Source organism: Sebastes fasciatus, chromosome 20, assembly GCF_043250625.1.
Source record: "Sebastes fasciatus isolate fSebFas1 chromosome 20, fSebFas1.pri, whole genome shotgun sequence".
NCBI classification, from domain to species: domain Eukaryota; kingdom Metazoa; phylum Chordata; class Actinopteri; order Perciformes; family Sebastidae; genus Sebastes; species Sebastes fasciatus.
In genome coordinates, this window is record NC_133814.1 from 10,891,047 (window position 1) to 10,917,709 (window position 26,663).

The following is a 26,663-nucleotide window of genomic DNA, read 5'->3' on the forward strand; positions in this document are numbered from 1 at the left end:
TAAAAGATGAGGATGTTAATGGAGGCATTGCTCAAATATACTGTAATATTGTATGAAGGTTTTATACATATGTATAGGCCTATGTATATTACCCAGGCTAGGTCTGGTCATATTCTGAGCAATATTACGATATATATTGTCAAAACAATATAAAATGTTATGTTATATAAAATATAGTCTATTTATTGAATTAGCAGAAAACAAGTTATTTTGAGATATATATATCGTTATCGAGATATGAAATGGTCTATATCATGATACAATATTTTGGCCATATCTCCCATGCACTGGTACAGACACAAGGTTATTTTCAATAACTTGTGCAAAACTAGGCTTTGATGATAGATAGATAGATAGATAGATAGATAGATAGATAGATAGATAGATAGATAGATAGATAGATAGATAGATAGATATATAGTAACTTTATTAATCCCGTGGGAAATTCAAGTTTCCAGCATCACAGTTCCATAGTGCAAAACATGTTAGTAAAAAGGCAGTAAAAAAGTTAGTAGTGCAAAGTACAAAGTACAAAAAAATATATAATAAATATATAATACTAGATATAAAAATACAAGGAGATGAAGAAGAAAACTGTTAAGACTGAATATAGTGCAGGGTAACAACTGTGATACACGACTATTAAAAAAGTGAATATAGTGCAGAAGAGACTGTTAAAAGTGTTAAAAGTGATACTTTTTTTTTTTTAAAAGTGCAATTGAAACGTTTATTATAGGCAGGCTCAACAGGTGGAAAGCAAAAAAAGCTGTTGTGCGTGTGTGAAAGAGAGAAACCGAGACAAGGCGAGAGACTGAGGTTTCACACATCTAACCATTCACTCTGCAGTTTGTGAATGTACTGAGTGAGTGCACTTGTTTCAGAAGGGTGTGGAGGGCAGAGAGGAAGGAAGGGAGGGCAGCAGAGAGAGAGAGAGAGAGAGAGAGAGAGAGAGAGAGAGAGAGAGAGAGCGAGAGAGCGAGAGACCGACACCTAGTAGGCAGTAGAAGAACAGTGAGGTGGGTGGACAGCCGGCTCTCAATGGGCAGGTCTCTGTGAAGCGCAGCCTACCTGTTGGAGCTCTGATCGTGGATCTGCAGGACAAACCAACTGATGCGCTTGCGGATCCATTGAACAGTCCAAACATGTCTCCCAGCCTGCTGCTGCTGTGCGCTGCTGTTCTGACTGTGTACCACGGGACGCGAACTTGCAGTGGATTTAACATAGATGAACGCTTTCCTGTGATCAAACAGGGGAAAACCAAAGGGAGCTTCTTTGGATTCTCAGTAGCTCTGCATGAACAGACGGAGGGCTCCAGAAAGTACCTGTAAGTTATCACCTGTGTGCATGTATAAAAGAAAATGCTCTACTTCTTTTTCTCTTTTTTGAGGTTAAAATACGCAGAATGCGCACCTGTGTTTAGACCAGGTGGCGGAGTGAAAAAAACAACCATTGTTTGTGCGTGTAAGAGAAGCTTATTGTGCTCATTTAATGCACAAAACCCACAGAGTATATTGCGTTTAACACCTGTGGTTTATCAACTGCGCTGACTTGTTAAACGGTTTCCTCCGCATCACACACTTCCCCTTTCTTTTTTTACGCGTAAAGTAGTTCCTCTCAAAGGAAATCACCTGTGAAAAGGCAGCGGAGCGGTTTAAATATGTCCAACTGCAGCCTATTTATGCCTTTAGACATTTTTTAGACGAACTGTGCCATGTTTGATGAAAGATTTGATGAAAGTCTTGTAATATTGGAGGGGGGAAGTTGGTAACCTGGGTCAGAAAAAAATATGTCTTGAATTTCAGTCTGGAATCTGAGATATGTGGATGAATATCTTCACCACACAGATTCTCCATTTCATTTATTTTTTTTTGTCATAGAAGTGGAAAAAAAAACAATCATCCAATTATTGCAGGTGCCAAACTTTGACTCAAGCCTATGGTTGAAAATGCATAATTGACCAAATTAATGCCATAATTCCTTCTTTCAGAGGAATTTGTAGCCTATACTGTAGCTGCAGGTGAAACAGCTGGGATCTTGCAATACACAAGCTGAGGTGTCTGTTAAGGTCACAACATGTGGTAAAATTAAGTGGTGTTTTAGAAAAAAAAGTAATTTCAGATCAGTTTATGAGTTCCCTTATTTGTCACTTGTGTGTTGACTTCTATCCATTATGGAAAGCCGTGACATAGCCTGCTCCACTTTCTTTCCACCTATCCCGGGGCTATTACATTCAGCTGAGACTCAAGAGGGTTTGTGTTTCGCAATAAAGGTGTTCATTGGGCTGTAACACTTGTAGGTTGTTATTACAAAGACATGAATGTGCTCACGTGGAGTTAACACTGTTTGGGAGGATTTACATGAATGTTTTTTTGTTTTAGGAATAGTTGATGTTCAAGGACAAGAATGTGTGTGTGTGACACATTGTTCCTATATGCAGCTTCTTTTAATGAAAGATCCCCAAACTGCATCATTGTTTAGTGTAGGATTTCCCTTCGACCAATTATACAGTTGCCCCCTCATCCTTCCGCATTCATGATCACACAGCGTGTCCATAACTTGCTGTTATCTGTGTCCTCGTTCTGCTTTGAAGGGGTAATACAGGAAGAAAATTGCAAACCGGGGCTCATTTCCTCTGTGTCGTCAGCAGCGAAGTGAGTCTGAATGTGAGGTTTATCAGCCTAATCTCTGCAGAAATTTCCCCCTAATTTATAGAATGGATAGCAGTGTCCAGCTGACACTTGATCGATGTGCCATCTTGGCCCTGTCCCCAGAGGGATGGAGTCACTGTCCGCAGACAGTAACCCAAGAAGGGGACCACATGGCGTTGGTAAAGAGGCTGGAGGCCTACGGGGACAAGGAAGATGTAAAAAGTCTCATCAGTACGCTGCTAGCTAAGAGATTTAAAGTAATTTGTTGCTACATTGCAGCTTTTAATTTGGTGATTAAGGATTGATTTCAGGGATAAATGCTGCACACATGCCTCTAGGTCAAGTTTAAAGGAATAGTGCAATGCATTTTGGGAAGTACTTTCTTGCCTCGAGTTATGAGAAGATCAATCCCTCTCTGTGCGGTGAATATGAAGCTACACCCAACAGCCGCTTAGCTTAGTTTAGCATAGCATAAAGACTGGAAACGGGGAACAGTTAGCTGCCCCTGTGGAACAATAACAAAATTCACCCACCAGCATCTATAATGCTGCGCTCCATTCAACTCGGAACTGGAAAATGTCCGACCTCCTACTATAAAAAGTACAATGCAACACCACTCGAAGTCCGAGTTCCTACTTGTAAACTCGGGGCAAATCCATCTCTCCCGACTTCACGAAGAAGCAGTTGTTTGACTTAACACAACAGTGGAAGCGCACATTGTAAATGGTAAACCATCAACTAAAAAGGCAACGTAAAGTATATTCGCCTTGCCAAGGAGACATCAGTTTGTCTTGTTTTTTCTTTACGTTTGGCATCGTGCACCTGGAATGCTTGGCGGTCGACCTCCGACTTTGACTTGAACGCAGCATAACTCCCACCAACACAGTATACCTTCAGACAGAGCTAGACTGGCTGTTTCCAGTCTCTATGCTAAGCTAACCTATACGACTGCTAACGGTAGCTTCGTATTTAGCATTCAGACACGAGTGTGTGGTATCTATCTTCTCATCTATCTCTCGGCAAGAAAGTGAATATGCGTATTTCCTAAAATGTCGAACTGTTCCTTTAAATATGAGGAAACTTACAGACCACTAGTGTCATGTTCTCTTGTCGTCTCTGCTGACCAAAAATGATGCCGACGATGTCAGCAATTAAGTACATAGCTGCTGTATTTGCTCATGTTGTGATTGGTGCCTTATGTCAGCGAGGTCTATTTCTGAATTCTAAGAAGTGAGACTCTATAAAATATCACAAAAAACTGCCACTCTCATTGTGACTGTAACCTGTAACTCCACAGGAGAGTGTTGACCTACATACCTGCAACCACAATCTCACTTGAATTTCTCAAGATTCTTTTTTTGTTGCAAAGTGTAGTATATACATTTCTTACAACCGTGTCTCCTATTTCAACAGCCCATTTGTAATCTGGGGAGCCCCCGCTGTTGAGTAAAGACAGTCCTCCAGTACTCAGACCTATAGTTGTGTGCAGACTCTGTGATTCTGCAAAGAAAGACACATCACAATGTGCTGGTGGTGTGTCCCATGTTTGACTAGGGCTGGTTTTACAGTGCTGTCTGTTTCCTCTGTGTCGTCTGGCTTCTTTTGTGGCCCCAGATCTGCCTCACTGCACCACAGAGCTGTTTTGTCACATGTTTTTCCTCAGTATCGGAACGAGATAGAGTGTGCCTATTTGAAAAATGCGAGAACTCTAAGCCAGTCGTGACTTGTACGATGTTTTAAAGTGAACATAGCATGAGTCAAACAGACTCCAGAATAAAAGCCAAGACAGTCCACTCCCAGCTCTGCAATAAAGCGAGTGCAATAAAGTTTTCCCTTAACCTCTTAAGATGTCGGCTATTATCTAATTAGTCTGAATCTAGCAGTGTATTTTGGCTCAGCTGAAGCAGTTTAAAAAAAGTTTTGAATTGAGGGGGGTATGTGACCAATTAGAGTAGGCTACCATTGCTTCTTTTTGGGAAAAGGCTGCACCTGAATGATCTAAAAGCTACCTGAGGCCAATTTGTACGGAGTATTCACTCCCCCCTTCTCTTTGAATCACCCATTTAGGGTCTCTGAGAGATTTCTTTCCTGAGAGGGCTTTTTTTGTTCTCTGTTGTAGCGGGGAGGAGGGACTGGGCAGTCAGCTGGCCACCTATTGGCTCTTCCAGTCCCCTGACCCCGTGGTATGCCTGGAATGTATTACCCCGCTCTGCACAGTCACAACCTGCCAGGTTTCAGGTTGAGACAAGACAGGAGTGAGTGATTCTGGGGACTATTGGGGGGAACACACACACAAATCCTCCAGGATGTGAAATCCTTCTGCTCATCCTGCCTTAATTTTATGGGTGGGAACCTCCGCGACCCGAGAGGAAGAATTTAATTCCTCTGACTGATGAATATTTAATCAGAGTTGAAGTGCCTTCGCCTTTCCAGCTCATCTCTGTCTGACTGCGGTGGCCCGGGGCCATGAAAGTCAGCCATTTAATTTGACGGGGCCTTCCCCTTTCTGCTGCGAGGTACAGATTAAACTGGCCGACATGCTGTAAGGTTTATACACACTGTCTGATGTTTGGTTTGAACATGACACAAGTACATACTTTTCTTCAAACCTCCTAGATTTTGACGGAATTAAACATTCCTAAATCAATTTTTGCAAAGTTAATGAGATGCAGCAGATGATCGTGGTGTGTTGTGCAGAACCTGCATAGTCATCCTCTAGTTTTAAACTTCAGCTTTAGTCTGTTAAAGACACACATTTTGCTGAAAGACATTTAAGTGCATGCAAAACCTGTCTTGAATATTGAAAAATCCCCCAATGTTATAATGGACTCGCACAGGTGTAATACTCAAAAGGTCGATTTTTGGATATAGTATCACTTAAAACTGAATATGCCCCCATGTGTTATATGACATGCTGTAGCTCTGGGTAATGTAAGTGATGCAGGTGTCCAACCTGGCTGTGATCCAACATTCCCCCCTCATAGAAATGCTAGTGGTCTTTGTCTCTGAAGTGGGCCTATCAGAGCACTATAGTGTCATGCCACAGTGAAACATTTTCCAAATAACAATCCTGTGTTGTCCATCAGACCCTCATACATGCATTACATGATGAGAGCCAGCTGGAGGTTGTTCCTGGTGTGTCCCTGTGAGAAGGAGGTCATAGCATCTGAAAGAATGTGCTATAGACATGCACTTAACTTTATTTTATGTCTTTTAAAGATGTACCCGTAACTAACTAGAGTTGATTAAAAACATGATACTGTTTTCACTATGTTAAAGCAGTGAGCTACATGAAATATTATTACTACTAGCGTTTTTGATCCTTCGATGTCGGCTCTTCCTATCATTGTGAAGCAGAAAGCGTTGGATTGTTCATCCACTAATAGGGAACGTGAGCTGGGTTTAGACCATCATGAGACAGATTAGTTTTACCCTAGTGATGATGTGTTGTTGCAATAGTAATTCTTCGCCACTGTGGAGGGAAGACAGACTTTGGTCATATCGGGTCAGCGCAAGTCAGATAGAGGCATTTCCGTTTGCATTTGATCTCATTTGTCTCTTATCTAATCTAATATATTTATATATTTGTGTTTGTTTGTATATATAATATTAATATGAATGGCTAGACCTTCCTTAGTCACATGATAGATATAATGATGATGTTAATACATTTAGTTTTTGTAGCATTGTATTACATATATATTGATGCTCCAGTAAAAAACATTGTATTAAATAGAAAGAACACTGATTCAGATATTTTGGTACAAATATTTTTACCCCTTCTGATAAGGCAGTCTGTTTTTTTTTCATTTCATGGCTTTTATTGTTCGATACCTTTTTCTAATAAGATGTCCTTCACACAGGGTTTATAAGTTAATGGCTTGATTGATGGTTAATAAATCATTAACTAATAGATATGTTATAAGCCACAACTTTTGGGTTGCCAGGTTGTAAAAACTCACTTTGATAAGTTAGACCATTTGACCGCTTATTTAAAACAAAATATGTGATTAGGACAATCGGCCAAAATATATTATTAACAGCTTATTAACACTGCAAAAGTTTATTATTAAAACCCCTTTATTAAAGACTTATTGACATTTTCAACTGCAGACATGATGGCTTATTAGAAAGAGAGAAACCCACGAGCACCTGCCTATATGAGTTTTTACAACATGGCAACCCAAATTTTGTTCTAATGGCTTATAACTGATCAATGAAGCATTGGTGATGATATATTAACTTTTAATTAGTCACAGCTTATAAACCCATAATAAAGGGTTCCTTATTTAAAAGTGGTAGCGTACCCAACAATTAAAAACCATGAAAACCAGAAAATGTGTGATGGGTGTGTTTGTAGATTGTAAGTTATACAAAGTTTTAAGTTCTAATTTATTGGAGTCTGAGTCAAACCACTGCAACTGTAAAAGGCCAAGTGTGTCCATAGTGACTGGCCCCAATCTTTATGGTATTTATTGGCTGTATCCAATCAGTTGGTAATGGCATGGGCTGCATTTTGTGTAACAGCAGAATGAATGACGGCTTCTAATAACACGTTGAAATGGATCCCAGCGGGACGTCGGGCCTCCTGCTAATCTCCACAGAGGAGATTCTCTACGGTGGGGCTTTCATTGGAAATACCTGCCGTGAAGACTGCTCCTATCTTAACAAAACTGTAAGAGATCCCCCTTTTCTGCCCTGCTTGTACAAACGCCCTGAAACAGCATGGAAAAGAAGCTGGCGTGGCTGGCCTCGGGGCTAATGAAGGATACCTGCAGCTAGAAAAACTATATGCTTCAATACCTTTCCCTCTTCATGCCATTTTTCATCTTTGAAAGGGAAATGATCCTGAAGTATAGGTTTACACTTGGTATGTGGAAGTCAGTGAACGCAGCAACTCGTCTGTTCTTAACAATACAGAATGTGCTGAAAATATGTTATAAAATGGCCCCTCTTATATTTTGTAAAATAATAGAATTAAAATGTATTATAGATAAAGAAATACCTGCTCCTGTGGTGTTTTGTGGGCGTTTTTCAAGCCTCAACAGGTAAGAAGGGATGTTTCATGCTCACACCTGCACTGCTTTTATATACGATGAGTAATATCTGAGTGAAAACTTGTCAGTATGCAGGCACGCTAACAGTGTTGCTGTCTGCGCCATTCCAGCTGTGAGGTAGTCCACCTGTAAATCTCCAACTCTCCCACCCCCTTTGCATACAGCTGGGGTCAAAATGTTAATGGAAATGCTGTTACTGATACTGCGAGTCTCTTGTGAATTCCGCTGTGGCTGCATGATGTGTCTGGAAACATGTTTCCAGGCTCAGTCCAGTTGTGAGAGTCCTGTTTGTGCATACATTTGTGTATTTCTCCCTGTCAGTTTGGTAGATTTGAATGTGTTTGTGTGTGTGTTAATCGTGTGTAGCAGCGCTGTGCTGTCTGCATCTGGAGCAGCGGGGGTCGCCTGCCTGACATCATTCATCCTTCGACACCAGACTGTGGGTGGGCATAGTTATAGCAGAACCAACCTGCAGACATAAGCCAAAATAACATTGTCCTTGTCAGACAAGGTTTTACTCGTTGCTAATGAAAAGTGAGTTAGTTTATTATCAGGGGGATGACCTGCCATGTTTAATTTGTCACACCGGGTCTAAATGAGTTTGCTCTCTTGTTACTGTTTCACCAGTGGCAGATGGTGGTCTTCAAACAGGATGTTTGTCCAGCTGAGATTAGACTGGTGTATGTGGGTGTGTGTGTGGAACGCAGATGCAGACTGATATTTTATTTTATTTAACACTATTCAATTGTTCCATTCCTCCTTTAATCAACAGTAATGTATGCGTTGCATTTAATTTCCCCTCTTGACTAAATTACCATTCATCACAATGATGCCAGGATTTTTCACCTCAACTGTTTTTTAATTCTTATGCATACTAAGCATCTAAGCCATTTTTCTCTATCTATCTATCTATCTATCTATCTATCTATCTATCTATCTATCTATCTATCTATCTATCTATCTATCTATCTATCTATATTAATTAGTTCATTCATTCATTCATTCGTTCACAGGTGCTAATGAAAAGATAATACAATAAAAAAGGAGATAGTGCAATATAAATATTAAAAATATAAAAGATTATACAATATAAAAATGCAATATGTATATTGATGAGATGACAGTTTTGCCAGATCAGATCTTTAAAGTTTTTAAGTGAAATTATTGTCATACTTTCGCTTTTTTTTAATTATTATTTATTTATTTAATTTTTTTATTGTGTGTTTTTTTTATGTTGGTTTTGTTTCATTTCTGTTGTCCTTCCATGTTTGGCACAACTCTTTGTTTATGTTTCTTTTTTGTTTTGTGAGGAAGAAATTGTTGACAGATATAATTCAATTTCTTTCATAAATACAAAGAAATTAGGCTTTTTTTGGGGTAAATTTACACTTGTGAATGTGGAACTTCGCGAGAATTAAAATTAAATTAATAAAATAAAATGCATTACTGTCTTTGTCACTGTAATCATAGCAGCCAAATATAATATTTCTATAGTACAGTTAAAAATCTGAGAAAATGTTAACAAGTATAAAATGATTGACATCTTTCCACAATTCACAATTCAATGTATATTTACAGTACCAGTATAAATGAGAGCAAGTTTCTAGTGTCTAAAAATAGTAATCAGAGTATTTTTATGTCGTAGACGACACTGGCCTCTTAAACATCTAACGTTACCATCAACAGCTACAGGACTGATAGTTTGCACACTGACAATATTTGCACTATCTGTTTATATCATGTTTATTTTTGTTTATAGTTTATATTGTATATTGGTAGAATTTCAATTTATTTTAATTCTTATTTTATTCTAACGTCTTTATCTATTCTTTTGTTATTATAGTGCTTATTTGCACCAACAAAACCAAAGCAAATTCCTAGTGTATACCTCTTACACCTGGCAATAAACACGACTCTGATTCTGATACACTGTTGTGCTAATATAAAAGCCACACTGTTGTATATATTCCCTCCTAAAGGACAGTAGATCTAGGATGTATATCATTTTGTGTGCTGGTGGTTGTAAAGGTTAGGTTTTTGTGGTTGAATGTTGTTGTTCGGGCTGGTTTATAGTTCCATGTTATTGTTTATCTACATTTTATTTTACTTTTATGTATCATGCAGTGATCCTACTTATTTCAGTGGTCAAAATGCATCATTCTAAGCAAACTGTGACTAAAAAAACTATAAAATGTGTTGTAGAAGATGAAGACTTTGGCCTCATGTACATTTGCCATTTTGTGTTATCAATATTGGAAAATATTCATATTAATATCTTGTAATTAAAGGGACTGTTTGTAACTTCTTACACGTATAAATCAATCCGGGTCGGTGTCCCATGCGCGCTCGCGTGTGGCTGCGCTGTTCAGACTCAGACTCGAAAACAAACTACACGGAAGCACCAAAACCGCTCACTGTTTTGACGGATGCTTGCTCACATTCAGGTAACGGGTGCACACGGGCGAGCGCGAGCAACAGGACGCTGACTTTCATTGACTTAACGGCCACAGGTGTCGCTGTTAACAAGCATTTCTGATTCTTACAAACAGTCCCTTTAGAAAAACAGGAAAAATGTGAAAATACTGAGATGCACAGGTGCTGTGATGGCAGGTCTGTTTTTCCACTTGCAGCAGGTTGATGTATCATTGTTTGTCCAGAGAGGACTCATCTGTTAGCCATGTCCTGTACGTGCAGACGCACACAGTCAGTGTGTTAACAACTAGGCGTGCTTACTGTGAATAGTCTGATAGCAATGTACGTGCTCCTCCCACCTAATGCTTTGTGAAAGTGTTTCCTGAAAGTACAAAGAACTGGATTTATCCGAGTGCTATTGTAATACAGTGAAACCACACGCACACATCATGTGACTTCATGTCCTTTTATAGACAGTACAGTTATAGCTGGCCACACTGTAACACACCATGTCTATCATATCAGCCGTCCTGTCGTCTTTCAGTGAAGTCATTACATCGTTACAAGAGCTTAAAAAGATCTCAGCCCCGGTCTGCTCTTGTCCTCATGCTTAATTCAATCTGCAAATTGAGTCGGTCCATTCAATATTATCTCCATTTATTTGCTTAGTGGGTCTGAGTGGAATCGATATGAGTTGCCTGTAGTGTAGTAGCTTTTATGCCATCCTGAAAAAGGGTGCAGTATAGGTGTGTATGTGTGTGTTCTTGTAATGGATTTAGGATTAAGGGTGAGGATTAATAGCATTTTGTGCGCCTGTTCCTTGTTTGTACTTGTTTGGCAATTTGTTGACCTGCCATGTGCCACAGTGTAGAACAGAGAGTGTCAATGCAATTCAGTGGTACGCTGGTGGTGAGTGTGGTTTGTGCTGTCTTGGACCAGGTCCCCCACGTATGATATTTTCGTGATTTAAGATGGTGGAGGCACATCTAGGCACACCTCTTTTACTCATATTTTGCTTGTTTGGTTCACCTTTATTCTTCAGCAACCAGACGTAATCTGATTTTCCTACTATGGCAGTGATGCCAGTAAGGTAAAGACTGATCTGTATTCCACCAACATTTGTCATCTACAACCGCTTGCACATATGATAGTCTCCTCTTTCAGCTGATTAACCCCCCTTTACAGCCATTTGAAGGCAACAGGTGTGTGTTTCATCTTTAATTTGAGTGCTGTGAACATGCACTCCAGTTCCACATGTTACCTGAACTGAATCCTGCACAGGCAGCACCAGCCTGTTGCAAAATAACGGACCAACTTTTGTTGTCATGTGCACAATCGGATGATTTCACAATCTGCCAGTTTATGCAGCGAAAATGTATCAGGAGTGTTGGCGATGGCGACATCATTGACCCTCACAGTTATGAACCTTCTCAGCACTGTTCATTTCCACTAATCCCCCCTCTGTATCCTCATCCAACAACACCTTGTTACCAGGGGCAACATCTGCGTGTGTCTACTTGCTTCTTCTTCCTGACGCATCACATTTTTAATAGCCGGAGAGGTAGACCTGTGGCTGTGCCTTGATTCACAAAATTATCATCCGTACAATTTGTATACTGTGCCATACAGTATTGTAGAAGGAGTGAAATTGGTAGACTTTTATGAAAAAAACACTAATTATGACTTCTTCTGTCATGTATATATTGCATATCTTTGTTATTACTTCTTAAAAGAGTTGCATGGCTGATAGTGAAAACCAGGCCCTGAGGCTCTCTAACATGCTCACGCTTTGTTCTTTTTCTTTGCCCTGAGGGCCACAGCCACACCCTGTGACAAACAGGTTGCCCTGAGCCTTATCTGGAGAGGTGATCCATCACCTGTGTAGAGCTGACACACTCAATCACACTCACAGCAGCTATAATACTCGGTCTCTTTGTCACCCACTTTCTCTCACTTATCCATTTTAAAATATTTATACCTGTTGACATTTAAGGCGAGGGCCAGCAGGGTGAAAAGTTGTGTGCCAGTTCTAGACATATATCGTGTCTCATCATACTCCTGTTCAGACTGGGCTCAGATGAAGATAAATGTACTCTAAATGAGACATTTTTCTCTTCTGTAAACACAACTGACTAGCCCTGTGCGTTGTCTCTTCTTGTTAGTCTTGCAGAAGCCTGTGAAATAGAGAGAAAAATGTCATCCAAAAAGGGTTTAGTCATCTTTAATTAAGTTGGGTTTCAGTGCTGTTGATGTTATTCTGAGTCAGGAGCAGTCAGGTGGGGGATGAGAGACTATAGCTTAGTTTTAATTAACTACCAGAGAGCTACATGTGTTGTGTCGAGTGTCTTATAGACAGATGTCTGTTTACCAAACTGACAAAGCCGTGTGGTGTTTTCTCTTTCTCTCTCTTGTGAGACAAGGAGCGATCACCCTTTTTTGCTCTCCTCCCTTCCATCACTCCCCCGCTTTTTCAACACCTCCTCCCCCTCCTTTGTTTTTTGGTGCTGTCAGGAGCTGTGGTGGGATGTGGTAATTAAGGTGACTAGATCAGTTGACCTCTTGTTTGTTTAACTAAACACCACTGATGTGAATATGCAGTATACAATAGTTCATCAAACTCCCTTCTTCTGGGAATTTCTAAACTATCGGTGTCAAGAATGCAGGCCGCGCTCACCTTGGCTGGGCGTGTTCGCCACAGTAAATGTTTGGTCTAGCCAGCCTTTCCGATCACTTGCGAGGCAGAGAGGGGGCGAATTTCAACATGTCCTGAGAGTAGGAATGTAGCTGCACGTTGGTTGCCCCCCCCTTCCCTTCTCTGTGGGCCTTTGACAGCCTGTTTATGAGGAGGTGATGAGCAGGGAGGGATATAGGAGGAGAGCACACAGGACAGGATGGGAGATGTGTTGTCAACGCTTTGTAACTCGAGTTTTGGTGATTTTTACGTACGAGTTAAGAAGACTTAGGAAATCCTTTATAATCCCTTCACTTCAACTGACAAACTTGAGGTCATCAATTTGAAAAACTGCTTTTTTTTGGTTGACATTTGGAGATGTTTTCATCTGATTACAGTGACGTGAAGGTTACGCTTTTTTGTTTTTTGTGGCGATTAAACAAACAGTATGTCAATTAGTGATCTTTCGCTTTTGTTACCTTTGAACCAAGTTAGCTGTTTCCCCCTGTTTCTAGCCATTATGCTAAGCTTAGCTAATATTCATATTTACCGCACAGACATGTGAGTGGCATAAATCTTATCTCATCTAAATCTCTGCAAGAAAGCGAATAAGCGTATTTCCCCAAAACTCTTCCTTTAATTAAAGTTATCTTCGTGAAAATACCACTTCCCAGTTTTAAAGCTGCGTCTCCACTGTATGTCAAACCTGATGGCGTCAGTCAGCAGTGTTGAATTTCTCACAACAAACACAGGTGACCCTCGTGGCTCTGATGAGACAGTGAGACGGCAGTGAGTATGTTTATGAGTTTGGGCTGGACTAACTATTTTTCTCCGGTTGGCTTCAACAAGCCCTCTGCCAGCCAAGGTTACCCAAGCCGCCCTAAAGCATGTGTGATTAGCGCTGGACTCTGTGCCCCAATTCCTTTTTTTTCAGTGTGTGCAAAGTTCACACTAACTGGCCTCTTAAGTCTTCCTTATTCTCTGGGTTGATCCTGATTGCTCCTTCTAAATGCTTTGGCTATGTTGCTTGGCTATTTCCCACAAGAATACCTAACCTTGTAGTGTTTTGAGACACTGTGCCCGATTACAGCTGAAAAACAGTTTGGGTGGCCATGACTTCTGATTTAATGCCCATTGAAGTAGACAGGCTAGTCATGTGTGCAGAAAACACACACCTACTTGTTCATGTGCTTACATTTTCTGTCATACGGGAGCACACACACACACATGTACACTCACACTGTAGATTACAGACGGGGCCTCCACACTCTCAGTGGCCCTGATTCTCCACATATCACTCAGCCACAATAACTACTCCAAACCTCTGTGGAATCTCAGATGCTGTCGACATTACTGAATGATTACCTGAACCAAGGTCTCTCTTCCTCCCAGTCCACTGGAAACTGCTGGCCCCTCAGAGGCCATCTTGGCTCTAAAGCTGGTTGTCATCACTGTGGCAAGATAATGGATTCATTGCTGATAATGCCCATGTGGTAGCAGAAAGAAGGGATAATTGTGCCTTTCTGTTTCAAATGATGGCTGGAGGATGTCTGTTTTTCATGCATCAGTGGAGAATATTTAACATAGAGCAATTTCGTCACTTTCATATATTTCTGATCCACTTTTCGACCTGGTTGTGATGACATTAGAGAAGTAAAAATAACGCCACAACTCCTGAACTAAGATTGGAAATGTTGTCATGTTTCAAATCGTTATTGAGGTAATTCGATCTAAGTTCAGCGGCGGAAAAAAACTCACTGATTTCCTCGCACACTTTCTGAGTCTGTTCATGTTCATGACATGATACATCAGAGACAAAATGTTTGTGCCTGGGCTCTTGAGATAATTAGATTGCAAGTGTGTATGGGGGCATTTTGTCTATGTGAGGATGTGTATAGATACAGACAGCTGTGGTGGAGTGGTAGAGCCTGGCACACAGTTTCAACCCACCGCATAACCTGTGAGTAATGCGGGCACGGCTCACCACAAAATAAAAAAAAAAAAAAGATTTTTTTTTTCATTTTAGTCAGACATTAACTAATTTAGTATGCCTCATCCTTCTGTCATGTTTTCCCGCTGAGAACATAAAAAGCAAGTTGGAACAATGAACTGACTGACTCATGAGAGACATTTTCATTTGAATGCACAATGACCTTACTGTAAAGGTGTGTTTTTTAAGTATACACCCATTATCTCTATTTATTCTTGCTTATCAGTGCATGTGAGGGGGGTAGCTGCCCATCAGTTAATATGCTCACAAGCTTGACTAACCGCTTGACTCACCACTTTCCACTGTTCACCACAGCCAGCAACATGTCAGCGTCCAACCAGCAATGCATGACACATTCAGAAAGTTTGACTACACCGCTATATGCTTTTGTTTCCCCCATAGTACAGCAGGCCGTGTGTCACACACACTGTAAACAAAATTGTCAGCACCTTCCCCCCTCAAAGTGGAGCTAATAAATCTTATGCTGACAGTAAATAGTAGTCCAGCACAGAGCCTTGTAGAGGAAGTAATCCCTCTACTTCAAAGTCGTATGGTGTGTTTAAAAGGTGCTGATGTTGGGAGTGTCTGGGGTGAGTGGACAAAAAGATCAGGTCCATCACCAAGAAGCTAGTTTGTGTGTGTGTGTGGTGCCCGGACTTGTCACGGGTCATGCTCTGACTGCTCCACTCTGTCCACTATTAATTCACAGGTCACGTGATCTGGCTCAGTCATTTCTGTGTTTAGACTTGAAGGATCATCTGTGAAATCATCTAGCCTTTTTTTTTTTTATGTTGCTGCAACAATTGTCTAACACCATGACATAGCTCTGATATAATCTAATAACCTGTCCTTCTGTCTGTCTGTGTCCAGGCTTCTTGCAGGAGCACCCAAAGAGAAATCCGACTCTCTACGAAATGTCAATGAAACGGGTGCCGTGTACTCCTGTCCCATCACAACAGAGACCACCGACTGCACCAGAATGGACCTGGTCAGCAAAAGTAAGCATGATGCAGAGCTCTCAGAAGTGATGTAATTCAAAAAAGGCCCAGAAGCTCTACTTCAGACTTAATGAATATGACCAGATACGTCATCTTTAGATATATACGCGGAGCCTGAAGAAGAGCTTCAGCTCGAAATGCCACTCCTTTAGGATGTGATAATAATTTGCACTTATGGGAGCTACTAGACTTTTTATTACATTTTCATTGCTGTCCTCTATTGGTCCAGCACCTGCCTACTATGGTTTTGGTATGCGCACGACCACTTCACATTGTTTTTGAGCTCTCAGAAGTGATTCATCATTTTGACATTTAACAGGGGAATGCAGTATTTTAGTTTCAGTACAGGTCCGATTAGGGATTTGAGTGATGCTGAGTCACACAGTGAAGGACTGCAGTCTGCACCTGAGCAGACTGAGAAAATGAGGGAGAGGAATTAGCATTGATGTGAAAACAAGTCATCTACAGTCATGGTAGCTGCTCTGTTAGGCTGTACTTGGGCACAGCAGTGAGCTAAATTTTAACATGCTCACAATGCTAACAAGGTAATGTTTAGTAGGTGTGATATTTACCTTGTTCAGTAGCTCTAAACAAAAAGTACAGCTGAGGCTACTGGAAATGTCATTAATATTGGTCAAATTGTAGTTGTGACCAGATGGTGGTGCTAGATGACAAGTCAGAGGATCACCAAAGTCATTCGGATTCATCCTCTGGGCACCGGTTGATGCACATACAAAATTTTCATGGCAATCTGTTGTAAGGTGAGGGGCAGGATAGCAAGGTGAGACGTTAGGAATACAAAACATGACGCTGGCAGGGAGGTGTGCTGGAACAATAGGCAGACTTTTATTTTCAGTCTCCAAAAAAAACATGAAACAACGGAAAAACACAGGGAAGGAAATCCTTGGCCTTCACACAGCTCACAACAGGTCTGGTGCTGCTCTGTGAAATAAAAACCTCATCAGGTCTCTCCCATTCCACTCACATATATAACCTGAGAGCCGCCCTTCCAGTTCAAACTGGCCTATCAGGTGAGAACTCTAGAACAGAGAGTTGACAGGATTAACGACAAATATACAATGTTTTCTTAACTAACTCCTACCGACTAGGCCTCAATACATCCTACAGTATATTGACATAAACACAATACATTCAAAAGAAACAAATTATTTGTACATAATTCAGTATTTAGCCTAATTAGCTGTCATTTCATCACACAGTCAATTATGCTTTGATTACAGCATGTCATTTAATACATTTTTAAGAAATAAACTTAACTCCAATGCTGAGTGAAACAAAGAAAACTGTGTGGTCCATCTTTCTTAACAAATGGCTTAAGCAAATAGTTAATGAGGGAGTTGGTGCTTCCTCACACAATCCATCCAGTAGTTGTTGAGATCTTTTAATGTGGGCCGATTGGTGGAGTGGTGGACAGACTGACCATCTGATAGACCGACACTACCATCCTTAGAAACCACATCGCTAGTGAGGCTAAAAAGCACACCAGAAATAAATCTCCTACCCGGAGATCGAACTCCAAACACTTCTACATTTCCCATAATTCACCCAACAGCTTTTTTGTTAGACCCTCTCTGCCTGGTTAAACTGCAGGGAATGAAATCAGCACTTGATACGTGCCAAATACAGGGTGCATGTTGGCTTTGGCATGTAGAAAGGTCACCTGCCACCACAGCAGATTTCCTTATCTTAAGAAATATTATTTTTAAAAACTAATTCCTAAATTAAAAATAGTCAAGGATTAAGGTTACGTGATGTATTCTATATTTCTACTGTCTGGTACTGTTTTTTTTTTCGTAATAATTTATTGGGAGTAACAACAGGTGTACAGAAACATACAAATAGAGCACAAATGTAAATGATTGTCCCTCCATATTTTGGTATTTCTCCTCCAAAGCCCCCTCCAAACCAACCTCCACCCATTGCCGATGCAAAAAGGATAAAGAACAAAAAATGTTAAATTAAATTTATATAAGATAAAAAATAAATAAATAAAAATAAATAATACAAATTATAAAGTACACATTGACAGTAATGTACTGAGTCAGTGTTTATAATTATAAAGCGTTCTACATAGACTTCAGAAATGGCAGACAAAAAAACTGGCCAGTAGAAATGTTCAGTGACCTGCCACAGTGACAGGTGAGGAAAAAACGTAATTTCAGACCCTGTTAACATGCTCTCTGTTAAAAAAATCCAAGCCAAGATAACTGAAAAATTATATTATATTAAGGGTTCTCACAGGCTGAGTTGTACTCCCCATGATGAGTAAACTGACCTTTATGTGTAAAATCGGTGGAGTTTCCCTTTAGCACATACAGGTTACCGTAGAGGATTTCCCTGATTGCAAAGTGATGAACTGTAAATAATCTGCATGATAATCATCTAGCTTCCTCTTTATTCAAGAACAGAGCTAGTGTGTCAAACAAGCCCAGAGTCTAATCCCCGGCATGTCCTCTAGCATTCACGATCATTTTCTGCGCCTACATGATGAGCTCCAGGATATGAAACTCTGAAAGCGCATCTTTTCTTAATTGAAGGTTATTAACTGATAGACTTACCACTGTACTACCCTGAGGTGAATAGGCCCCCCAGATGCTACAAGTAAGGACCATAATAAAAGGATTCCTCACCACTTTTGATGTTGAAGTTGGAGCGACTGTTGCTGCAGTCACAGCACATTTTTGTGGTTAATATTTGTCAGGGCATGATCCGGGCTGAAAGATGCTTTACTGTTTGGGTTGGTTTTCCTGCGACTATGCTCACGTTGCTCATGTTGAATATTTTTTTTAATATATATAATGGATGATTGGACATGACTGACTATGGACTGTAAACTGGCTTGTTTGGTTAAAATATGATACTGAATTAAAAGAAACCTGTTTTTTAAATAGAAGACCAAACATTTCAATAATCTGGATGTGCAACTGTATTTCTACACTTTATTTCCATGTTCACAGTAGCTTTTTAAACCCTTTAATGTAATTCCCATCCACAGCAAATCCATCTGAGATGGTGGAGGGCATGTGGCTGGGCGTGACGGTGGCCAGTCAGAGAGACCAGCCGGCGGGACGTGTGCTGGTGAGATGACACCCTGTTTTACTCCATTAGTCAGTGTCACATGTGGCATATTATATATACGCGTCGGTAACATTTACTGTAGCACTGAGGGGATGCAGGGTGAGATAAAAACCTTTTGTATTTCATTATTTTGTGTCACAGATGACACAGTGTGCTTGTTGCAATATTTATCGACGCATAAAGCAACCGAATGATACACTCAACACACGCACACACACCCACACACACCCAAAACAGAATGACACATACAAGTAGGAAATGCCACATAGAGTAATAATGAAATCATGGTCATAAGTAAGATATTGTATTTTCCAGAGTTTTTTTTTCCTTTTTGATATGATTAATAGAGGATTTCTTTATTTTTTTGAGGAAATATTCTTCACACTGTATGAATATACATACGTAGATATATTGGTAAATTAACCATAATACCCTTCCAATTGGTTTATTTAAAATTTTAATATAGTGTAGTCTATTTTCTTATTTTAAACCAGTTCTTCATCCATTGTTAGATTTTTACAATTTCTTTTTAATTTGTATAGATGGAATAGATGCTTTGGCTTATTTTTGTGTTTCTATCCTATTGTTTAGGAGCATTGTGCCAACATCTTGTATTGTTTACTTAAAAAAACAATATATGGCTAACAAAAACAGCAAATTACTGCATGCTAAGTGTGTAATGCAAAAAGGGACAATACTACAGTAATTATCAGGAAATTGTTTTGTGTTTTCTTTTAATTTCATGGGCATTTAATTTACTTAAAAGGATTTTCCCCCTCTTAGTCATTGTTTATTTTAAATGTGCATGATACAACAGAAAGTAATTCTTTTTTTATTAATTCTAGCTCTGATTCAGTCTCAGTATGGGCACATTATCACGATCAGATTTGACACATTGTAAATTGGAGCAATTACACAGTCCATAACATCCCAGAATACACATTCTTTTTTTTGTGTCCAGGCATGCGGGCATCGCTATGTGAAGATCAGCCAAAGCGGCGCAGAGGAGCAGCGGCGGATGATTGGAAAGTGCTATGTCAGGAGCAACAACCTGACCTATGACCCCTCCGATAACTGGCAGACTTACAGTTTTGAGGTCTGCAATCCCAACCTCAACTTTGAGTTTGAGGGCTTGTGCAACATGGGCATCTCAGGCGGCATGACAGCCACGGATGTCTACATCGGCGCCCCAGGCAGCTTCGTGTGGCAAGGTGGGCACTGAAGAGTTAACGCCAAAAAGAGTGTGTTTTGTTACTTGATACTGAAATAATGGGCTGGTTTCACAGGCGGGGATTAAACCCTAAATTCTAGTGTTAGTGTAACACTGGGATTATTCTCTGTCTGGGAAACCTGTCCATTGTGCACAAAGCAGACTTAACACTGTTGTCTAATTTTGCTTTGTTATAAAGGAAATGTTCATGTAGCGTGGATAGATTCTGGAGACGACTCTATAGGCCTTATACACTCTATAGACTTTGGACAGCAGAAAAGACGATACAGTTACATGGGTAAATATACAGTATGTTTTTGCATCATATAAATATATAAATTCATTCCCATGCTCTTAAGGCCTCTCCCACAAGTCAGAGCACAGTTTAACAGTGGATCTCAAATGCTGTCTTCCGCAGGTTACTCAGTTCTTGAGGAAAAGAATCTGCTGAGCAAAATCGACCACACAGTGGTGACGGGGTCTCCCAGGGACGGGTCCAAGGGCTCTGTGATGTTTGGGATAAAGGCTCACAACATCATCGAGCAGGGGCCCATCATTCCCGGGGAACAAGTGGGCTCGTACTTTGGGAGCAGCCTCGCTGTCACAGACCTCAACAATGACGAGTGAGTCTCTGCACACCACACTGAAAATGTACTGTATACTATCTTTAGCTTCTTTTTTCTTATATACTACATTTAATATTTCCATGCTGGGAATCAAATAGGCTTTTTTAAATTCTTTTGTCCTTGGTTTAAGAACATTTTTAATTAAAATCAAAACAGTGTCCTCCAAATGATCAAAAATCAGTGCATCAAGACATCTTTCACTGCAGTGGGCCGAAACAAATGTATTTATTTATGAATTCAGATCAGTCTCAATATTAAGGAATGCACACAGAAGGATTCACAAATGTATTTTGTGATTTATATATGAATTACTTTCTCCACAAAAATAGTTATCTCTGTATATATTTTTTAATTTTTAGCAAAAACCTATTTGGATGTTGTTACATTTATATACAGACTGTTGAACCTGCTTTTATAAACTGCTTGTCTTGTATGAACTTCCACCACACTTGTGAGTGGGTTTTTTGAGACTCCCCTGCCGAGGCTCCTTGTGTCTAGAAGGCAACCCCCAAGTTGCGAAAATGTGTTAATGTGTTCGAGTTATGAATGCTTGCCACGTTAATGATGTGGCATTGAACTCTAGCGTTAGCGACTAGCGCAGCTGGATGTAGTTAGTTTGATATCCATCCTCCTGTTCATAATTGCAGCAAACTATACATATACGCTATGTGATCACATTAAATCATACCCTCAAATCTGTTATTTTTATACATCCATGATTTATACTGACGTGATCGGCTGAAACGGAAGGAGAAATCTGATTGGCTACAAATAATTCCCTTGAAAAAAATGAATCAGTGAATCGAGCCATGGCAGGGGAGTCTCAAAAAAAACCACATAAATGCAGTGAAGTTCACACGAGACAAGCAGTTTCTAAATGCAGGTTTAACAGTCTGTATATAAATGTAACAACAACCAACTTTTTAAATCATATATTTGTGGATTTCTATTACATTTATTTAAAATAAGAAATATTTTGGGTATCAGAAGTACTTTTGTGAAACTTTTTTATGTGGATTTTGTTTTTTTACATTTATATACAATGATGACTATTTTTGTTAAGTAATTTATACATAAATCACAAAATAAATTTGTAAACCCTTCTGTGTGCATTCATTAATATTGAGACTGATCTGACATAGGAGAAGAAGAAAAGCAGATGCGTTACGTTTGCATTGGTTAATGTATTGTCTGTAACTGTATCTTGTGCTTTTGAGTTGCCTCACGCTCGAATGCTCTGTAGCTATGATCTCCCTTGTTATGTGGAGAATGCATGACACTGATGTATGTATTAGCTGAGATGAGAGAAGAAAACCTGTCCTTTCAGCAGCTGAGATAAAATGTTCGTCATGACATCATGGTGAAATCATGTGTGTCCCTCAATGCATGAGTTAAACCTTGTTTGGTCTCTAGGATTTTAAAGGCTACGAATGTTTGAGATCCAAGGAATATAATATTTAGGATGTCATCTTCTGGTATGTGTGTGTGCGCATGTATTTGCATATTAAAGTATATTTTTGGATGTTTCCCTTGCGTCTTACAGATGGAATGACCTGATCGTTGGCGCCCCATTTTACTTTGACCGTATGAAGGATCAGGGAGGAGCGGTGTATATCTTCATGAATGAGGATGGATCGTTCCAAAACACTGCCAGCGTGGTGCTGAAGGGTCCCTCGGCCTCTGGATTTGGCTTTGCAGTAGCTGCCATTGGCGATGTCAACCAAGACGGCTTCCAAGGTAAGACTCTGAACGCAACATTTGTTTTATACTGACAGGGGGAGAACAAAATAAATTAAATACCCTCATGGAAAAGTTGAAAACGCAGCTTTGAAACTCCAAAAAGGCAAGATAATTGATCCCAAACTACAAGTCAATTGATAAAAACAACTACAAAAATGATGTCCTTTGTGAAATATTAATGCAGGTACTTCTAGTTGAAGTCCGTTTTATGAAGTGTTTCTATTATTTTGTCTACCCCTGTGCATACTGCTGTCTATTAAAAGGTGGTGCACTAACTGTTCTGCTGTGAAAAGTAAAGATGAAGCATTCAGTTCCCCATTAATATTATGTGACTGTTTTTTATGCACTGTTGCTAAGCAATTATCTCAGCAGGGAAAGGTAATGTAGCCTCCTGTGTCGCATTTTGGACTACTGAAAAGCTGTAACAAAATTAGGCAGTGCTATGCTGCCACTTAGAGGGCAAATATATTCCATACACAGACCTACCTTAGCTTCCTCTCAGCAGACTGTCTTTGCATGTTTCCTTTCAATATATTAACTCCATTGTTTATGTCTGCAGACTTTGCAGTGGGAGCTCCATTCCACGACACAGGAAAGGTTTACATATGGATGGGAAGTAAAAAGGGAATCTCAGAGGAGCCCAGTCAGGTAATATCTGAGAGCTAAGAGCTGTTCGAATTCTCTAAATGCTAAGGAAAGATGCTTCAATGCTTCCTTTCTTATCTCCTTTAGCATAGGATACACTGGACCATCCTTAAAGAAAGGAAACGTGATAATAACATCCCACAGTTCATAATGAAGTCATATGTTAAATCGGTTGTCAGATAATCCTTTATTATATGTTGATGTAAAGTGTTCCAGCAGCAGAAGGACCTGCGGTATCTCTCTTTCACACACCGCGGGTGAAGCAGCCTGTCACTGAAAGACCTATTTAATAACACACGGGGGAAGCAGCGCCTTTTGTAGTCCATCTTTGGAACAATGTAGTTTCACCACGGCAGACCCGCGTCAATAACAATATGAATTCTCCTTCATATCTTTCCTTGACCTCATGATGTTTTCTATTGATGTCAAGGAAAAGTGGTTAGGAAAAGACATTAGGACGTCATTTTTTTAACTTTTTGACTGCAGCCATGGTCTGAAAGGAGGTTTATTGTGTTAACCTCCCATTTGTCGTTGTCGTCCTCTGTAGGTGATTGAGGGTAAGTCAGTGGGAAATGGAGGATTCCACACGTTCGGCTACTCCATCAATGGAGGGATGGACATGGATGGCAACAGTTACCCGGACATCTTGGTTGGCTCTCTGGACGACCGCATCGCCCTGCTCAGGTAGAAATAAGAGAGAGGATAAACAGAAATATGGAAATGTTTTTTTTGTTTTGTTTCTTTTGTTGCAATTGATGGTGTTTATCTAAGGCTGTGTTCACACTACGAGCGACAAAACGGCCAGCATGGCCAACTACATTATCGGCGAGTCGCTGTTGAAGTGTTGCTCAAGCGCTCGTTGATGTTGTTAAATAGCACTGGAAACGGCTTTATTTTGGATGGAACAGAACTAGGTGAAACAAAAAGATGTGATTGGTTGACGCTTCACCGCGTCATTGTAGCGCTGAAAAAAGTTGAGACCAGCTCATTTGTAGCGCGTCACGCCCATCACGCAGCGGCAAGTATCGTGCGTCAGTTTATAGCTTCATGTCACCGGCTTCCATTGAAAATGACTTGTAGAATGTTGAGGTGACGCTCATAGTGTGAACCTTATTGTAAATGGTAAATATGTGTACTGTTCATACAATGACATAACTTGGGCACAGTTTGATTCCTCTTCTTCTTGTTTTCAGGGCTCGACCAGTCATCCACTTAACAAAGAACTTCACTGTACTGCCAGATATTGTGGACCCCAATCTGTGTCCTGAAAGTACACCATGGTGAGATGTCACTTCAGAATATCTCATTCTGAAACTGGCTTATTTGATTCAGTTTAAAAATACATGAATTTGTCTTTTACAGCATCACAGTGACTCTGTGCTTGTCTTTCACTCTGAGCAATGGAAACAAAGACTTCAAGAAAAATACCAGTGAGCAGTATTCCTTTACTTAAATTACTCATTTTTTTTGTGTAAATGCATAATAATTTAAAATTACATAAAATAAAAGCTGCAATTTTGAATCTACATGTACAGTATATTATATATATATTATTAGTATATTATTAGTATATTATATATATGTATAGTTACAAACTGTGGAGATACTGGCTTGCTGGATGCTTGCTATATTGTCCAAAAACTGCTGTATTATTTACTTAACACATGAACTTGCTGCATTGTTCTATAACGTACTGTGTGTTTCTACTTTGTAAAGCGGTGAAGTACACGGTGGAGGCCGACATGGAGAGGAGGAGAATCCCTCGTGTTCGTTTTAAGGACAATAATGATGACACGTACACCGGCCTCATGAGCCTGCCATCTTCCAAATCAAACAGAAAGTGTCACACTCTGGAACTGATTGTAGTGGTAAAGTCTCTATACAAATACACCATATTGTGTGTGTGTGTCTTAATTGATATGTGTGTTCATGCATTTGTTTTTTATTTACTGCTGTGGACAGGGTGCTGTTGCCCACTAACCTTGTGTTTATGAAGACTAATGTAAGATTCCTGGATGATTCTACAGGAGCCTGTGAGGGACAAACTGGAGCCGGTGGTCTTTTCCCTCAACTTGTCCTTACATGAACAGAAACCTAAATCCAGACGTTCCCTGCAGAACCTGGACTCCTTCCCAATCCTCAGCCAGGAGCAGAAACTCACTGAAAGAGCTGAGGTATGGAGTGGCGCATACACTACATCCATAGGTCACATTTTCATTAACTATAGATATTGAAGCATGTGTATATGTGATAGTCCCCCCTGTACGGTATGATGTAATATTATGTGTTCCATTTCCTGCAGTTTAACTTTCAGAAGGAGTGTGGCTCAGACAACAAATGTAGCAGCAACCTGCAGCTGACAGCCCAGTTTGTTGACGAAAAGAATAAGCCTTACCCCAGGTGAGAAGAAATTCAGAATAATTAAGCCCTCTTTGACTGATGAGGGTTTTTAAGATGTTACAGAAACCATTTTTTATTTATTTATCTATTTTTGACAAATGTCACAAATAGCTGTTAGGGGACATTTGGGGACATAAGTTAATTTGCTTTCTTACCAAGAGTTATAGAGAAGATTGATACCACTATGGTAAATAGGAAGCTATAACACCAGCAGCTGGTTAACTTAGCTTAGCATAAAGACTGGAAAGAGGGATGCAATATGTTATGTATTGTTTGTTTAATCCATGCAGTTACATTTGGATAGAGCCAGGCAAGCTGTTTCCTTATGGGGATACTTCTGTGTCTTTATTATGCAGTCAAACAGAATAGGTTTGACAACAAAACTTTACACACTGCAATCGAAAAATGTTTTATTGCAAGTAAAATAAATTTGTGATAAAAAAAAATGCATTAATGCAAATCGAAAAGTTTTGTTTGTAAGACACGTTTCTATTGGCTAGTCTTGATCAGAGTGACAGATTGGCAACATGTAAGGGATAATGTAGAGTGAGTGGGTCATTATTGACACATTCAGGGTGATGCAAGACACCTCCGTGATCACCCTGTTGGGATTCATTTTGCAATAATGACCCGCATGCTGTACATTATACTCCTTATTACACAGCTACTTACTAAAGAAATTAATAATTAGACACAAAATATTGATTTTAAAATGATTTTATTGATTTAAAAATTACGTGGACGTGGTCCTCCAGAGTCTTTGACCAGAACTGTGTCCATAGCAAAGGTAGAATGCTGTAAACGACCAATCAGAATCGAGTATTCAACAATGTGGTGTAATAACAGTGAATGCTGCCAAGCTGTCACTCTGATCCAGACTGGCCAATAGAGAGGTCCCTTTTGGATTTCATATTTAGCATACAGACATGTGAGCGCTATTGAACTTCTCACCTAACTCTCTGCAAGACAGTAAGTGTTATATAAGTGTTGAAATCCCAAAATGTCAAACTATCCCTTTCATGTCAATATACAGTGTCTCTTTTTGAATTTGCCCTTTTTAATGTTTAACAATCACAAATGTTTCTCTCAGAACTTTAGCTCTAGCACTGTGGGTTAGCTGTCACTGCCACATGCTTACAGTAGCAAGCAATACCTGGATATAAATAA

The 26,663-nt window shown here is 39.8% G+C and overlaps 1 protein-coding gene across 2 annotated transcripts in view; it reads left to right on the plus strand.

Annotated features, from left to right (window-relative positions):
• Positions 1–851: 851 nt before the first annotated feature.
• Positions 852–26,663, plus strand: part of itga3b (integrin, alpha 3b) — a 36,207-nt gene continuing 10,395 nt past the window's right edge. The window contains exons 1-14 of one of the 2 annotated variants that reach the window (XM_074621089.1): positions 852–1,324; positions 15,649–15,776; positions 18,793–18,875; positions 19,837–20,086; positions 20,285–20,383; positions 20,504–20,708; positions 22,255–22,448; positions 23,011–23,099; positions 23,644–23,780; positions 24,290–24,376; positions 24,459–24,526; positions 24,813–24,964; positions 25,124–25,270; positions 25,399–25,496. In XM_074621089.1, coding sequence (XP_074477190.1) covers positions 1,143–1,324; positions 15,649–15,776; positions 18,793–18,875; positions 19,837–20,086; positions 20,285–20,383; positions 20,504–20,708; positions 22,255–22,448; positions 23,011–23,099; positions 23,644–23,780; positions 24,290–24,376; positions 24,459–24,526; positions 24,813–24,964; positions 25,124–25,270; positions 25,399–25,496 — 1,919 coding nt within the window. In that variant the 5' untranslated portion in view covers positions 852–1,142. The remainder of the gene's footprint in view (positions 1,325–15,648; positions 15,777–18,792; positions 18,876–19,836; positions 20,087–20,284; positions 20,384–20,503; positions 20,709–22,254; positions 22,449–23,010; positions 23,100–23,643; positions 23,781–24,289; positions 24,377–24,458; positions 24,527–24,812; positions 24,965–25,123; positions 25,271–25,398; positions 25,497–26,663) is intronic. The other variant, XM_074621088.1, reaches the window with a different exon arrangement.